The following is a 14,981-nucleotide window of genomic DNA, read 5'->3' on the forward strand; positions in this document are numbered from 1 at the left end:
TGTTCACGCTCTTGGTCGTCAGCACGATCGGCTACGCCTTAATATCAATTGCACTGATATGCGTTGGACTGTCTGGAAAGCCGCAGTATTTTGTGGTAAGAACCGTAAAATCGTTTGACCATTCATTTTCTTGTGACATTGTTTCTTAACATAGTCCGTTCTCTTCACGGGCTTGGGAGCAGCCCTCAATTTCATATCAGCTACTTTGATGGTGCTCAGAGTTTTCGTCTTCCAAGAGAGAGAGACGAAAGATGGAAAGCCCTACTCCTACGTGTCCGAGGGAATGTTGGCTTTCTGGATGTACGGTAAGCAGATGAATAATTGGTCGTTATTTTAAAGAAAGTTGATGGTATTTACATAATATTGAGTTTTTAAGCATGCTCCATCACCATGGTTCTGGACCTGACATGCAATTCTACACCAAAAGTAATTGAGACGCACAGCTCAAACGATGATGAGGACGAGGATGAAGATGGGGTCAGGAGGAAATCGCGATACACCGAGACCACCTGATGCTCCATAAATGCTTCAAAGATAATGAGAAATAAAGATCTTCAGATATGTCTATAAGTAAAAAACATTCCTGACCGAACATTTGCTTTTTCTATTTCTTACTGTTTCCATTGTATCTGGCTATGATAATGTAACATTAATAATCATTCAAGAGAAAAAAATTAACCAGTCATTATTGAATCGTCGGCGTCCAGCATCGTACTGAAATTCAGTCTCGGCTCATGACATCGCCGATATATTTCATGCCGAGGAATGTGTCGAAGACCATGACAATAGCTGTGACTGAAAGTGAAAATGCAGTTTAGAATATTGGCAATTTCATCGAGAATCTCATCTCTTGACAATACTTTTACTGTTTATTATATTTGCGTTGCCTGAACAAACCCGAGAGGATGATGCCCAGATGGAAATCGAGCATTGAAACTTTCCCGTCTGACCCATCTTGCACTTCTTCGTAGTTACGAAACGCCATGATACTGCCAATCACGAAGACGACGACGCCAATAACCGTGAACCTCAATTCCTTTCATAAGAATTTCTTTTATAAAACATTGCAGTTTCCACTTCCGGCAGAGCTCATTCTTTTTTTTACTGTAAACTAACGATCAGCTGATGTGGCTGCTCTAGCACATAGGCTAGCAAAATAACCATCAATATGATCGTATAGGTTCCTGTGTCTATGCAAAATACCATCGTCAAGCTATTTGGCCAGGTGAATCTATCCTGAAGCAATACCAAGACGAAACCAACCAGGACTAGGACCTGTTAAGAAATTACAAATGATTGTCAATTTCGCGAACAGTATAGAAATAAACGTTGGGCAGAGTCATGGTTTCGAGCACAATACCAGCTCTACAATCTTCAGCACGAAGTTGGGATTTTTCAGAAGCTCGAACGCCCTCGCAACCATTTTTACAAAGCCTGTTAAGAAACGCGATGCGGGTATGTTGGAAAAAAATACTGTTCCATACCTATACAGAATAAATATTTTGCGTAAAGGTCCGTCACCCTGACTTATCGTTCGCGCCTGCCACAAGCCGACTCGACGCCAAAACAAAACTGAACCTCTGCAAAACTCACATGCCAATGCGGTAATAAATCTTCGACAGCTGATTATAATTCCTGCCTTCGTCCCGTAACATTTTTTTTTTTTTTTTGGTGCATCCTTCGTGAATGAATAAAACGAGTTTATCAGCCTTTCAAGAATGTGTCAATGGGGTGCTCGGAGTAAAACTGCACGTGGAAGTCTTGACTGATTGATGAACGTATCCTTGGCGTGCAAATTTATTTCCTTGGTGAGATAACCCTCAATGGCTAAAAAAACGTAAAATATATCCATGGATCAACTCCCCCTCAGATTTGACATTTGTTTTTCTTACTTGATCCTAGTGCTGTTGTTGTCTAGCCTCCTATGGCTACGTCCAACCAGTCCTCGTCTTTTATCCGAACTGGATCAGGATCCTGATACCATCATTTGTTAGCGGGTACATAATCGTCAACTTCTCCGAAATATCCGTGAGCGCGATGGGACGTCCACATACTTTCATAGTGAGTACTTCGTCTCACGTATCTCTAAAGGAAGCCAACTGTGAACTTGACTGCATAATAAACCTGTCAATTAACTTCTCCAAGCGCATTATAACCCCATTCACTAATCTTGCCAAGTGTAGGAAATGGTGTTTGCCGGCTTGGGATGCATCGTGAGTTTCATATGCGGGGTGTTCGAGATATATCAATGGGCATCGTGGTTCAGCAGTGTAGTAGGAGACGCCAGAACAATTGGGTAAGACGTTGTAGATGCTTTTTGCTGATTCGCAATGTCTTTTAGTCTCGATGCCTGATTTTTTGGGATTTTTAGGTGGCAAGAACTGATTTTGGCCATTTCGTGTCTGATCAATGCCGCGGTGCTGTTGATCGACTTCGTCCATTACGCGTTTCCATGGGCGAGGCAAGCCTTGGTCGAAGATTCGGTTGACCAACGTCATGACGATCCACAGACGAATGACGAAGTATTTATTGTAAAATAACTGAATAATGCGAGGTGATAAAGTGGAGGAGAGAATTTGGAAAACGCATTGTATACAGTACCTAGTGCTACTTTATTAACTGGGTCACTGGGGCATCTCTAAGTGCTATAATTGACGACACGCTAATTAGAAAATTCAAGAATCGAGGTGACGACTGGGGACAAAAGTTGTAAGCTAGTCTCAAGCCTGCATCAGATGAAATTCTTTAGTGGCGCTAAGTTCCTCTTGTCATGACGAGTAGCGGAGTCCACAATTCCAGTGCAAGCAAAAATACGATCCTCTTCAACGTGGCCACCTAGGCGGATCACACACCGTCAGACTGTATGATACGGGGTTGTCCAGGCGGGCGCAACCTCTGACGACGCCAAGTTGCACTAATTGATCTACTTGACTTCGTGACCGCTCTTAGTACCGGATGACGAGCACCCACGCCGTAATTTCCTGACCCGACTTGACCCCGAGTTAGCCGAGCGATCTTCTGTATCCTGAGAGTCCAAAGACAGAACTTGCTGCATATAATTAACGCGAGTGACTTGACTAAAAATGCATCTCAGGTCCGAAGTTGTGAATATAACGTTTTGCATTTTGAGAACGACACAAGGTTCATCGATCCTTTGGTAAAGTTGTCCCGTATTGTTTGAAACGATGAATAAAAAAAATTCCGATTGCTTTGCACCTGGCATTCCAAAAATTTACTACACAAACTATCAAAGGGCCGGTGTAAAAGGATCGTGAACATGATAAACAAATTGATGGTGACCTAGGTTCGCGACTTTCATATAAATAGTAAGTGACTTCTCTGTAAGAAGAGCCTAATTGTGCGAATTTCATAGCTGCTAATTTTCGTGAGAGAGATGTATTACGGTTTTACCTCCAACGTCCTTCTCAAAATTCGGTCAATTCAACAAGCAAGACAGGGGTCGAATCTCATTCATGACACCATGAAGGGCATTCTAATTGCTTCTCTAGCTATTAACCGGAACGATGTAGTTCTCGGGTTTGTTGTGGTGTCAATTGACATCAACTGCGCGAGCTTAGCTTCAGCAGTCAATCTCATATTGGATTTAGTTGAATTAAATCTAAATCTGAGAAATGAAATGAATTTGAGAATTTGAGAATTGGTTACGGCAGTTCGTTCATTCGCGGATTGACTAAAAGTTTCACGCAGTAATAAGGGCGCGCTGAATTGGGGACAGGTGGATCGATCCCCCCATGACACATGCAGCACGCGGGTTTTGTTGCTACTATCGGTTAATAATCTCTGCTGGTGAAACTAGTTTCTAACGAGTGAATCGATACTGGTGTTTGGTAAAACGTAACCTTGGCCATCGGATAGGCGAACGAGAGAAAGAGAGAGAAGTAGAGAGGAAACCGCACCTCCTCCGCGAACACGCCGTTTTCATAAGCCCGATTGCGCAATCCGTGGATCGATGCGATTGTCTAAACGAAATTCCATATTATACCGACGTAGAATACCGCCAGTGTGTGTAATAACTGTACATTGTACAACCATTTTGATTTGTGCAGCTGCAGGTTCTTCGTCTAATGCCTTTCGGCCCACGTGATATTTCGGGAATTCATGCAGCCAACGACTTTTACCGTTATAGAACAACATCGGACTATCACCCATGCCTTCCCGCACACTGCGTGTTGCGTGCTACTCTATGCAATACACCTACGGTTCGTAGTACGCGCAAGAGAACGCCGACCGATTCAACAAGCTTTCATTCAAACCATGTGGGTCACGGAATACGTGCTCGGGCATTGAACGTAAACAGTTAGAAAATAGGCAGTAGGTAGGTGCGTGTCAAAGGAAATGGCCAAGTCTAGGTACCAAGTAATCTGACTGACCCAGCACTCCAACGTTTACCTCGGTGAACAAAGAAACCAAAAGAGTGAATATCGAGCCAATCGGTTTCCCAACCTGCAGGCAGATTAGTCGATCATCAACCGAATGACTCCGATGATGAAAACTATCAACAAAGTCGCAAACAAGCAGGAACAACCGGAACCAGAATTCGCTTTATCGTGTAAGTCGAGCGTGGTAATGACGCATCGAGAAGGAAATTGCAAATTCGTTGACGACGCTGATGCCACACCTACCCACTGATATAGCGATCGTTGCAATAAAGTGGTTCTCCGAGTGTAATTAGTAATTACGAATAAAGAAGTCGTGCACGATGAGAACGACGACACGGTCGGCGGACGCGGGTCGTGGTGGCGGAAAACTTCGTCCAGGCCTGACGGCGCAGGGCACAACCGAGTGTCGAGGGGAGTTGTGAGTCAAAGTTGTGCAGCCTTCTGCAACCGATCGACGCTCTGCTGGGTTCAGTCTCGCGTGTGTCGTGTTGTTAAACACTCGGTCCTCGGTGAGTTTCGCTTTGCTGTGGTTCGTTGATTCCGTTGTATGGAACACAGAGAAACTTGGTGGCCCTTTCACGTTTAGGTCGTACAACCGACCATCCACGGCTCGCTGCACCGCCGAATGCGATCCTCTCATTACTGTCCGGAGTTCACTTCCAGAGAAGTTTAGAAGTGCCGAAACTACGCCCAGTGTCTTCCAAGGTACCGGTCTGATCATGGATTACAGTGAAAACACGCTGCGATTTTCACGCTGTGGGGAAACTTTCAGTGAAAGCTACCCGTAGTTTAAGTTCCAGGTGTGCTTCAACTCACAACGTGAAACTGTTTTAAGCCACGGGTGTGTCGCGTTTAAGATATTTTAAAATCTATTAGGTATACAGAACGTCGCGATCATGACAAACGTTTTCGTCTTCACTGACTATGAACAGGAAACGGGATATGGATGTTGACGCACAATAGTTTGTCGGGAAAACTTGCCTTAATGTTTTACAAACAATCGTTTTAAACGGTTTAAAATTATAAGCTACCACTCCGGAAACATTATTGGCGCGAACGTTTACCGCTTTTAATTTACAATTCTTTCGTGCATGAGATGCCTCTAAGGTTCGAAGTGTTCAACAGCTAGCGAACTTGTTCCGGCCTGGGTTTTGATGGTCGAACGTTTGAAGCGATCAACTGTTGACTCGGGAACAAAACACAGCGTTTTGAACCGCGTTATACGAGAGGCGTGATCACTGAGTTCGTTGCTCGTAGAGAACGGAACAGTTTTTCCGACGGGTGTCCAGTACGAGGGAATTTGACACCGTAGTATAAAGGGGCATAGCAGTAGCCCCACGTAGCAGGGTATAAGTTTAGGTTTAGGTAGTCATAGATGAACTGAAATTCTAGTGTTCCTGCGAGACTCGAGTTAGTGCGTTCACGTAGGGCATCGTCTTGAATTATTATGATATCTAATTACCGTGCACACGGTCTTTGCAGGTGAAAGCGGCAGGCGAATTTGTCCCGAATAGTCGAGGAAGAGCTCGAACCGCGACGGATTGACCCTTTTCGCAAAAACGATCGATAAATCGATAAACCTGGAGGAACGCAAGGCAAGACACCAAAGGGTCAGGATGGCCGAGGATCCCGTTCCAGATTTGGAGGAGTCGAAAGAGAGCTCCTCAAATGAGCTTATTCCAATCGGCGTGAAAATCCTCGAAGTGGTAAGCAAGCGTTCGATACTTTGCGTTGACACGCAGTGATTTCTAATCGGTTCTGTTTCTCTTTGTCCAGATTCTAGCCGTCTTTGCGATCGGTCTGATCGTTGATCCGTTCAACTCGTTTCACAGGATTGGCAACAAAACTCTAATGAAATTGGACGATGTCGGTATAATCTATGTCCCGATAGCCGGATATATCTTGATCAACATGATCATCATTGTCGGATACCTCATGGGTGATCGTATACCAAAGAAAACGGTAAATAACCGCTACTGTCATTATACCTGCTCACACTTGCGTAACACACTCGGTGATAATTGTCGAGTACATAGGCACAATTGCAAGTTTGAACTCACTTCACTAGCCATACATGCAACGTCTGTCATTTGTTACTCAATATTTTGTATTACACTATTCATGTCCTCCATTACGGGCAAAATGGGAGAACGAAAAAAACCGTTGGCAATTTTTATCAATTTTTCATTTTCCGATTTCGTTTTTTCAGTAAAAGATCCCAGATATTCAGTCGTTCAAAGCTATTGAACTTATCCGATTCTGCCAAAGTCGATAATTACTGCTTCGGTAACATTGTCGAGTGGGTAAAAAACCTTACGTGATTAGAAAATGTACAAAACTTGAAGAATTGAAAGTAACAATTTGCGCCACCATACCGGCTGTGAAGTTATACACATATTTATGCAAATGCATGAAATGTACGTGAATGAACACTAAATGATACCGTCATGAAATTTACTGTGACTTAAAACTTGCTTTCCACAGTAAGACAGTTGTAATAGAATCGATATTGAAGCAAACAAGCGTATTAAGTGTACATAAGGAAACCCGTTTTGCACGTGTGTCAATTCTCATCTTTCCAAGGCATTCGAGATAGAATATATGATTCAATACTCGACGGCATACCCAACTGCTGTAATATGCATGTACCTACGATGAGATGCCATACGCATTACACGCTATTCAACCACAGTCTCTTATTATACAACTCGCCTGAGTTTCCTACCAATTCAAAATCAACTGGGATAATTTATCAGGTGTGGCTCTCGGTACGAAATTACATCATATTTCGGTCTCAATTATGAGGCGCCGTTTATTTGGCACATCATTACAATGGCACGTCGAAAATTCGCGGGTTAGCTACGTGCCCTCGGATCCGACGACAGGCACTCATCAGCGATGACGATCACACCACGAATGAGTCACAACTGTGCTTACTTTACTGACTGAACTTATCGCGACGATTTGTTAACGTTTTGCAATATGCGGTCAAAGTGCATCAGTTCTGCGCCGGATGCAACCAGGTCGTAAAGCAATATGCAATTTATTTTCCTCGAAGGTACGTACGGTTAGCCCACTACAGCCATACCAGGCCATGTTTGTTTGTTTGATAATCCGAACCGCGTGCTATTAAACTGAAATGGTTATGAGCAGGCATATGCATACAAGAAAATCGAGCAAGCGTAGGGAGAGGCATACGAGTCCACCTAACGTGACCCAGTTTTTCGCTTAGGCGAGCATAAAGACGCGAGCTTTAGGCCGTCGTTCACACCGAACAGCCGAAAGAGCGATATCCTTTGTGCGGCGCTTGAGACACGATCCTAATCCTGCTTTTCTTGCTTTTCGTGAAATTTTCAGGCTGTCTTATTTCCCGCGGTTGGTGCCTTCCTTTTCGTCGTTGCCGGAAGCGTGATAGTTCACAACTGGCGAAAGTTTCGTGGAAACTACGTCGATGTGTCCAACAACGCTACCTTCGCCAGCAAGCAGTACATGGATATGCTGATATCGGGGGCGGTATTCGTCTTCATCGACGCAGCGGTCTTCGCCCTCGACGTTTACATCACTCACCAGTATTTGTAGAGCGATCAATGAACAACGTCAGCAAACAAAGAAGAAGATGACGAAAGAAAAAAGATTTCGGTTATACACTTCAATATTCAACGTTACACACGGACGTTGACGTTACATAAAGAGACTCGAGTTTTATACATAAAACATATAGTCTCAGACGACGACGAGCATTGGCCAAAAACGCCAAAGATTTTTTTTTTTCTTATCCGTTTATACCTCTAAATTAGTCCGTTTTTCAGTATAATTAATGAATTAATGAATGTATTAAATAGCTTGTAGGTGTACAATTTATAATTAATTTCCAGTGTTCAAAATCGTTTTTCCTCTTTTATTATCACTAATCTGTTCATCAATTGTTATTTATTAATAATATAGGTTTGTTAGTTACCATAATTCAGAGTTATCACACACGTTATATTGCCTTATCCCTGCATCATGCTGTTACACGTATAAGCCGTAAATTTCATACGACATATTTCACTTGGAATGTTTCGACAGTTTTAACAACAACCGATAACTAGTCCATAACTGTAATAATTGTTCGCTGTGCGCCATATACTTTCAACTCTATACAACAGATGTATGTATCAATCGTAGTTATTAATATATTTTACATATTTCATTTTCATGTCGCTAGTTTTCGCATCGAGCTCACATAGTACAACTGCAGTGCACGGATAACCATAAAGAAAGTCGATGCACTTTTGAACATTGAGTATCCCGAGCTATTTGGAATTAATTCCCTCGCCTTTTCAGAACTCACGTTTTAAACGAAACGAAAATTCGAGCACTGAAATATTGGTAGATTCGATTTAATATAAGAAAATATGATTCGATCATTTACTTATACAGGTTTATTATTATTACAACGTAGCACGTTCAACAATTTCGTCCAAATCCTATAACGGTATGCCTAATTGTGCCTTACGTTAAGGGTCGTAATATGTTCCACTGTTCAACGACGTACTGAAAATGCATGATAATTATCTACTAATGTTTGAATCTGTATGTATTTATACTACACATTGTATCTCGATTATTACAAGACCTACAACGCGCTATAATACATATATTATACAATATACATACATATACATATATATATCATATTTTACATAATACCTACTGTAGATATTTGTATACCCACGCGTTTATAAATAAAATTTTAATGAAAATATGGAAAATGTTCTAAATAATGTTAATTAACATCACAAAATTACCGGGAAAATAATTACTGTATCACATGAAGCACTTTGCTCGGCTAGAGTAAAAAAAAAAAACAATTTTAGAACAAACTGAGCTGTTATTGATACGAAACTATACGAAAGAAGGCCAATTTGCTTCCAGGACTAGATTAATTTTGAATCTGAACGGTTTCAGATTTGCATTTCAAGGTGAACTTTTAACATTCAGTCTTACTACTGCATATAACCAGGAAATCACACGCAATTACCCCCCCCCCCCCCCCCCCCTAAAGCTAAATTACACATCGCTAGAGATGGAAAATCGATTCAAGAAAACTTCAGAGTAAACAAAATTTGCAAAATGTCTTCAACGTCAGATTTCGACGTTGTCGAGAGTGAGTGTGTAAGTGCAATAGGAAATGTTTCAGTCTTATTACATCGGTTTATCGGCGTTATATTGTGTGTCGCGCTAATGAAAAAAAACCAATAATTCAGATAAACAGGTCTTCGAATCACGTTTGACCTTGAACAAAGATAATGAATCCATCGTGTCCCACTCTCAGACAGGGATGCGCACCGTCAATGGGCACATCGGACGACGACATAACCCTTCCCATGGCAAAACCCATTCGAATATTTCAATTCGTGAGTGATTTCTTACTTGTAATGAGAAGTCAATCGTTCCTATAATTTGTTCCTTCAATCAGTTGATCGTCGCGATTCTATTCGGCATCACAGTGTGGTCCATTTCAAAGAAGCCAACTCCTTTCGACAACGTTGCAGCAATTCTACTGACCTTTCTCTTCGGCAGTTTCCTGTTCATCGCTCTAATCGATATCATAAGCCAGTTTGGCGGCGATCCGATACCCGACACACCGGTAATTCTCCACTAGTTTTGCTTCGCATTTTTGTTTTGGCTGGAAATTTTTTTAGCCCACTCTTGTTTAAAAATGACAGAACTCTTGGCTCGGTGTAACTAGCGTATCGCTGTTTCAGATGTTCCTTTTCGGTGTTGTTGGCACTCTATCGTTCCTGGTAGCTGCGGGTAGTATTTTTTTTATTTGGTCGAGAAGATCATCCTGGGAACTTTTGTTGATTATTTGCCTGTCAGGCAGTTGTGCGGTCTTGTATCTCCTCGACGTCCTACTCATATTTCTCTACGGCTATTAAAGTGCAGCAAAATTTCAACTCCAAATCCGGCTTGCTCCTTACGTATATAAAGTGTTTTACTCGTTTTTGTATCCCATCTACTTTGACGTGAATAAAAATTCACGGCGTAATGAAGTAACAGCGATTTCTCGTACAAGATGTTGATGATAAGAAGAATCAATTTACCGATCAGTATCCTAAACATGTCAAATCGTATAGTCACGTGCATCTTGCAACTTGGCAACCAATCTCACGAAGACAAAAGAAACGGCCTGTCATCGCTATATCAATGTCAGACTCTGAATACCTTAAGCAGTTGATCGATTTCTATTCAGTAAATATCACAAAGTTAAGTTAAGTTGAGAGAATATCGACTAGACCAGGAGCTCAGGCAGGCATCGCGAGGGAGACCGACAGGACCGAAATCGGAATTTTCTGTCATGGGTTAGTTCGACTAAAATTTACTTGAAATTCACACACTCAACCTATATTGCTTCGGATATTTGTTTTCGTGGTCGTATCAACTCCAAATGGGACTTTGACTGACAATGAATGATATCCTTTTCACGTTCTTTTCCGACAGAAGGTCAAGAGAGAGGTTGCTCATCGACGGTGCGTTTCAAAAGTGACAACGAATGTTCAAACGTGAAGAAAAGCGAGAAAATCCCCAAGACAGTTTCCGAGAGACCAAAATGCTGGTGTGGCCGCATGCATCAAATATCAAGGCCTCTGAGAACCATTGAGCTAGTGCGAATTATCTATTCATACTTTTTCACCGCATTAAACCAACTCCTCGCATCTACTTAAATTCGTTTCAAAGTTCCAAAAGTTCTATCGAGGTTTAAAGTTTCGAATTTCCACCCAACAAGCTCATCCTCGTGGGTCTATTAGCGCTGAGTATCTACATGGTGGTGGAGAGACACAACGAGCTGCTGACGGACGGGGCTGTCATAGTTCTAATCACGCTCTTCGCGACCTATCTATTCATCCTCGGCGTCGACACGATCAGCCAAATAGCGGGAAGAACATTACCCGACGCGCCGGTGAGATAAACTTGACTTTTTTCCCCGTTACTTTTTACTTTTGATCCTCCTTGCGCATACAGATCAAGATATCCACCAAGTTTCAATAATTTCTCGGCAATAGATGTTCCTGTTCGTCGTAATAGGATTTTTGATGTTCGCCGCAGCGGCGGAGGGCGTCTACATCCTGCTGTACTTGGCGCATCCGGATGTCCTTCTCCTCTCGGTCATGATCTTGTGCATAATCGAGGCAGTCCTGTTTCTCCTGGACATAACTCTAATGATTCTGTAAGTAACACAAAACGCCGAATCACACTGTTTTACGCTGCCATTTCTCCAGGAGTTGGCGTCAATCCTGCATGAGGGTAGAGGAGTGTTCCTTCGGTCCTCCGGCGAACGATGTAACCACAATTTACAAACGAAGCAACGACTTCTCACCGAGGGCAGTCGTGACGTCCGAGCCAGTCTTTTACGACGTAAGTAATCGGATCGGGAGTCTAACTTCCTCGGATAAGTTTTCGTCACCTGAAGTTTGGTAAACTGCGTGACTCAGGATGGCATTCACGACGTGACGACGAGCATCAGCGACTACCAACGACCATCTCACCCCGACTTGGTTAACCTGCACAAATTCCGGAGGGTGGGGGTTGGGCATCGTCGACAATACGTCGATTGCCCGGTGGACGCACCGTCCGGTGTACGCGTCAGGATGATCGAGGTGCAAACGGAACCACCGCAACGGAAGATGGTATCGGACGTCGAGTCATTGGTACGTGTGCCGATTAATTGCAAGTTTTCCAATATTCTCAAGAGCAACGATTATTCGTCGGGAACTTTGAAAAAGCGGTGATGTCCATTCCCCAGGTTATGGCCGACATGAAGGAGGAACCATCGCAGACAATGCCGAAATGTCCCGTGTGTGCGAGCAACTGGGATCCCGGACATGGAATTCGTGGTAGGCAAGATACTTTCGGGATGTGTCCAACGTTTCTACACCTCGCACAAGGCTTCGGCATGTTAGTTAGATTTCGATTTTTTCACTACGGTGGTCGTGGTATTTTTCTTGAAACATGTCCTGTACTGATCAGAAGATGACGTTAAACAAAAAAAATTCAGGTGCGGTTGCAGCTCGGCACCGTCCGCCACCGTGAGAGCAATCCAGCCAAACTCGTGTACGGAATCTACGTCAGCGACAGACCTTTGCCCTCAGAGAACAGTGAGCCGGGAACCAAGTTCGAAAAGACACTATCAACATCCGAAATAAGCCTTCGCGTTATTTGGACGAGTATCCGAGGTACAAGCTGTATTTTACCTCAAGATCGCAATTTAAGTTTTTAAGCTTGTCACGGTTTTCTGTAGGTACCGACGAAAAAATAGATATACTCCTTGACGCACGTTTGCCTTATGATTCAGATTGTAAATATTGTATATTAGCAGTTTGATGATTGAATAAAATACACCTGACAATCAGTTTATGTGTATAACGATAGAATTTTCCTAGTTCAAAGAACTGTAATACTGAGCAAACACGTGAAACTTGGCAATCTGATCGGCTTTAGCTTAAAAAAAAAAAAGAAAGTGAAGGAATAAAAATAAAGTAGAAATCGAATGTCGAAGAACGTCATAAAAGTGTCAAACTTTCTATTCAATCAAACGAGAATTGATTTTTCAGTAGATTATAAATCCAAGTACATTCTTCAACCCTTCGACGACATGGAAGAAAACATGTCCGGCGACGATGTTCCAGGTGATAAAAGATCGCTTAATATTCAATTCCGGAATTATGTAGGATGGTTATATCACCTGAAATTACTTCAGGATCGCTAAGACGAGGAGAATGATTCGAGATGACCTCGATAACCTTGTTTTATTTCTTTGCCCACCAGAATCACAAACATCATACGCGAACAAGCCCCCGGAAGAGCGGCGTTGGTGTCAAAGCAGAGTCCCAATTTCGTTAAGGCCTGTTAGGCTGATCCAACTCGTACGAAAAATGATCAACTACAGTTACGATAATGAGATCCTGGTTGAAACGTTTCATATATATTCATCTCTGCAAGCCGGACCAAACCCTTAATAAATAAAGAGCATTTTTACTCTTGAATAGATCATCGATATCATGCTCCTCTCGCTGACAATATTCATATGGATAAGGCTGGGAAATCCACTGGGCACCGTAACCTCGATAATTTTAGTAATGATGTTCGCAACGTTCACAATTATCATGGGCATCGACACCATTGGACAAATCGGCGGATTTTTGACGCCCGACCTACCAGTGAGTATAAGACTGAAACTATCGTCAAATCAGCAACCGTTAGAAACCCAAAAAGTACCAAAGACCCTCTCAACAGATATTTCTCGTTGACCTGTTCGGCCTGATCCTGTTCATGTTAGCAGCTCAGGTTGTCTACTACTTCTTCCTCTACCGAAGATCGCGGAATGACGCGGTGCTGGCCCTAATCATCTTATGTCTGATCGGAGCCCTCCTGTTCCTCCTCGACGCGATGATAATGATAATGCAAGTTTTTTGACTCCGTTCAATAGGCTCGATCGTAGAGCTTTCAAGCGTTGAAAAGTACTTCGTTGGATCACCAATATCCATATGTACAGGTACTGGCGATACACATATTCAAAGAGCAAGTGTCTGCCGTGCGTCCCGGGTAAAAGCTTGACGTTACTCTACCGGAAACCAGCTTACGACGAGTACAGTGAAGAGGCTCAATCGAGATTCAGCAAATCTTACAACGTTAGCAAACTGCATCATGATGTTGTAAACGCGTGTACAACAATGACCCGAGCATCTGTCCAACTTAATCAAGTTCTTCGTTGTTTCTTGTCCAGCCGATTGCGCACGACGTTTCCACCTGCGTTAGTCGGGACAATACGCGATCATGTCATTCTGGAAACTTGGTCACCCGAAGGAGTAGCAATCGAATAGGCGTTGGTCCCCGACGAGAGTACGTCGACTGTCCGACAGATCCGGAGTCGAACGGCTACGTGAAGTCGGCAGAGACTCAAACGGAGGATGTTGAATCAGCGGAACTCACGGATCACGAAACTTTGGTGCGTAGAATCTTTTGATGCGCGTCGCACGCGGTTTGCACACAGGTACTGTATCATCAACCGTTCTCAGGCAACTGCTGCCGTCGAGGAGAAACCAGCTCAAACTCTCCAGCCATGCCCAGTTTGCTCGGCCGCACTGGATTACTCGCCAGAAGGAATCTGTCCGTCGGTTTTGGCAATGATTCAAAGTTTACGACTGTGAGTGCAAAACCCTATCACAAAAACGTAATTCTTCGGTCTCTCAGGGAATCGCGCTTACAGAATATTTAAAAAAATTTTAACCTCGTTGTCTTCAGGTTCACTTCAGACTCAAGTCAACCAGCCAATTGGAAAGCCCCGACTCTAGTGGAAAGAGGAACTTCACCAAAGTCAAATTCGAGTACGAAACGAAGACGGCTAATCACGTCTAAAAATCGCAATGATTAACAACACGACGGTCTGATTTTCAGGTTTCGAAGCAACCGAGTCCACGCTTGTAATTGCCAAAAAGCCACCGCGCGTCTACGAAACTCGTGAGTGTAAGACCATTGATTACAGTGATTCGGTAAATGATTTGAGGTTTTGCATTCGAGGTCCTTGTCCGACGCACG

General features: G+C 43.0%; 2 protein-coding genes and 1 long non-coding RNA gene across 5 annotated transcripts in view; 1 reads left to right on the forward strand and 2 right to left on the reverse strand.

The window, feature by feature from the left end:
- LOC124298115 (adenylosuccinate lyase) overlaps positions 1-14,981 on the reverse strand; it is a 35,519-nt gene that overhangs the window by 6,773 nt on the left and 13,765 nt on the right. The window lies entirely within an intron of this gene.
- LOC124298122 (uncharacterized) lies at positions 38-2,858 on the reverse strand. The gene is made up of 3 exons (XR_006906729.1): positions 1,893-2,858; positions 898-1,827; positions 38-795 (listed from the first exon to the last, which is right to left on the reverse strand). It is a non-coding gene; the product is annotated as an uncharacterized LOC124298122 (long non-coding RNA).
- On the forward strand, positions 4,736-8,736 carry LOC124298117 (uncharacterized). 3 transcript variants are annotated; one of them, XM_046749745.1, is made up of 4 exons: positions 4,736-5,200; positions 5,883-6,106; positions 6,177-6,362; positions 7,758-8,736. In XM_046749745.1, exons 2-4 carry the CDS (start codon positions 6,017-6,019, stop codon positions 7,977-7,979), a joined length of 498 nt encoding a protein of 165 aa, XP_046605701.1. In that variant the 5' UTR covers positions 4,736-5,200; positions 5,883-6,016; the 3' UTR covers positions 7,980-8,736. The 3 variants fall into 3 exon arrangements, with proteins under 3 accessions (XP_046605701.1, XP_046605700.1, XP_046605702.1); XM_046749744.1 differs by having other exon boundaries at positions 4,736-5,105; XM_046749746.1 differs by having other exon boundaries at positions 4,736-4,909.

Source organism: Neodiprion virginianus, chromosome 2 (genome assembly GCF_021901495.1).
Source record: "Neodiprion virginianus isolate iyNeoVirg1 chromosome 2, iyNeoVirg1.1, whole genome shotgun sequence".
Classification (NCBI taxonomy): domain Eukaryota; kingdom Metazoa; phylum Arthropoda; class Insecta; order Hymenoptera; family Diprionidae; genus Neodiprion; species Neodiprion virginianus.

Coding starts and splice junctions, on each gene's coding strand:
- LOC124298117 (XM_046749745.1), top strand. CDS start 6,017: ATGGCCGAGGATCCCGTTCCAGATTTGGAGGAGTCGAAAGAGAGCTCC. Junction 6,107..6,176: donor GCGTGAAAATCCTCGAAGTG/GTAAGCAAGCGT, acceptor CTCTTTGTCCAG/ATTCTAGCCGTCTTTGCGAT. Junction 6,363..7,757: donor ATCGTATACCAAAGAAAACG/GTAAATAACCGC, acceptor TGAAATTTTCAG/GCTGTCTTATTTCCCGCGGT.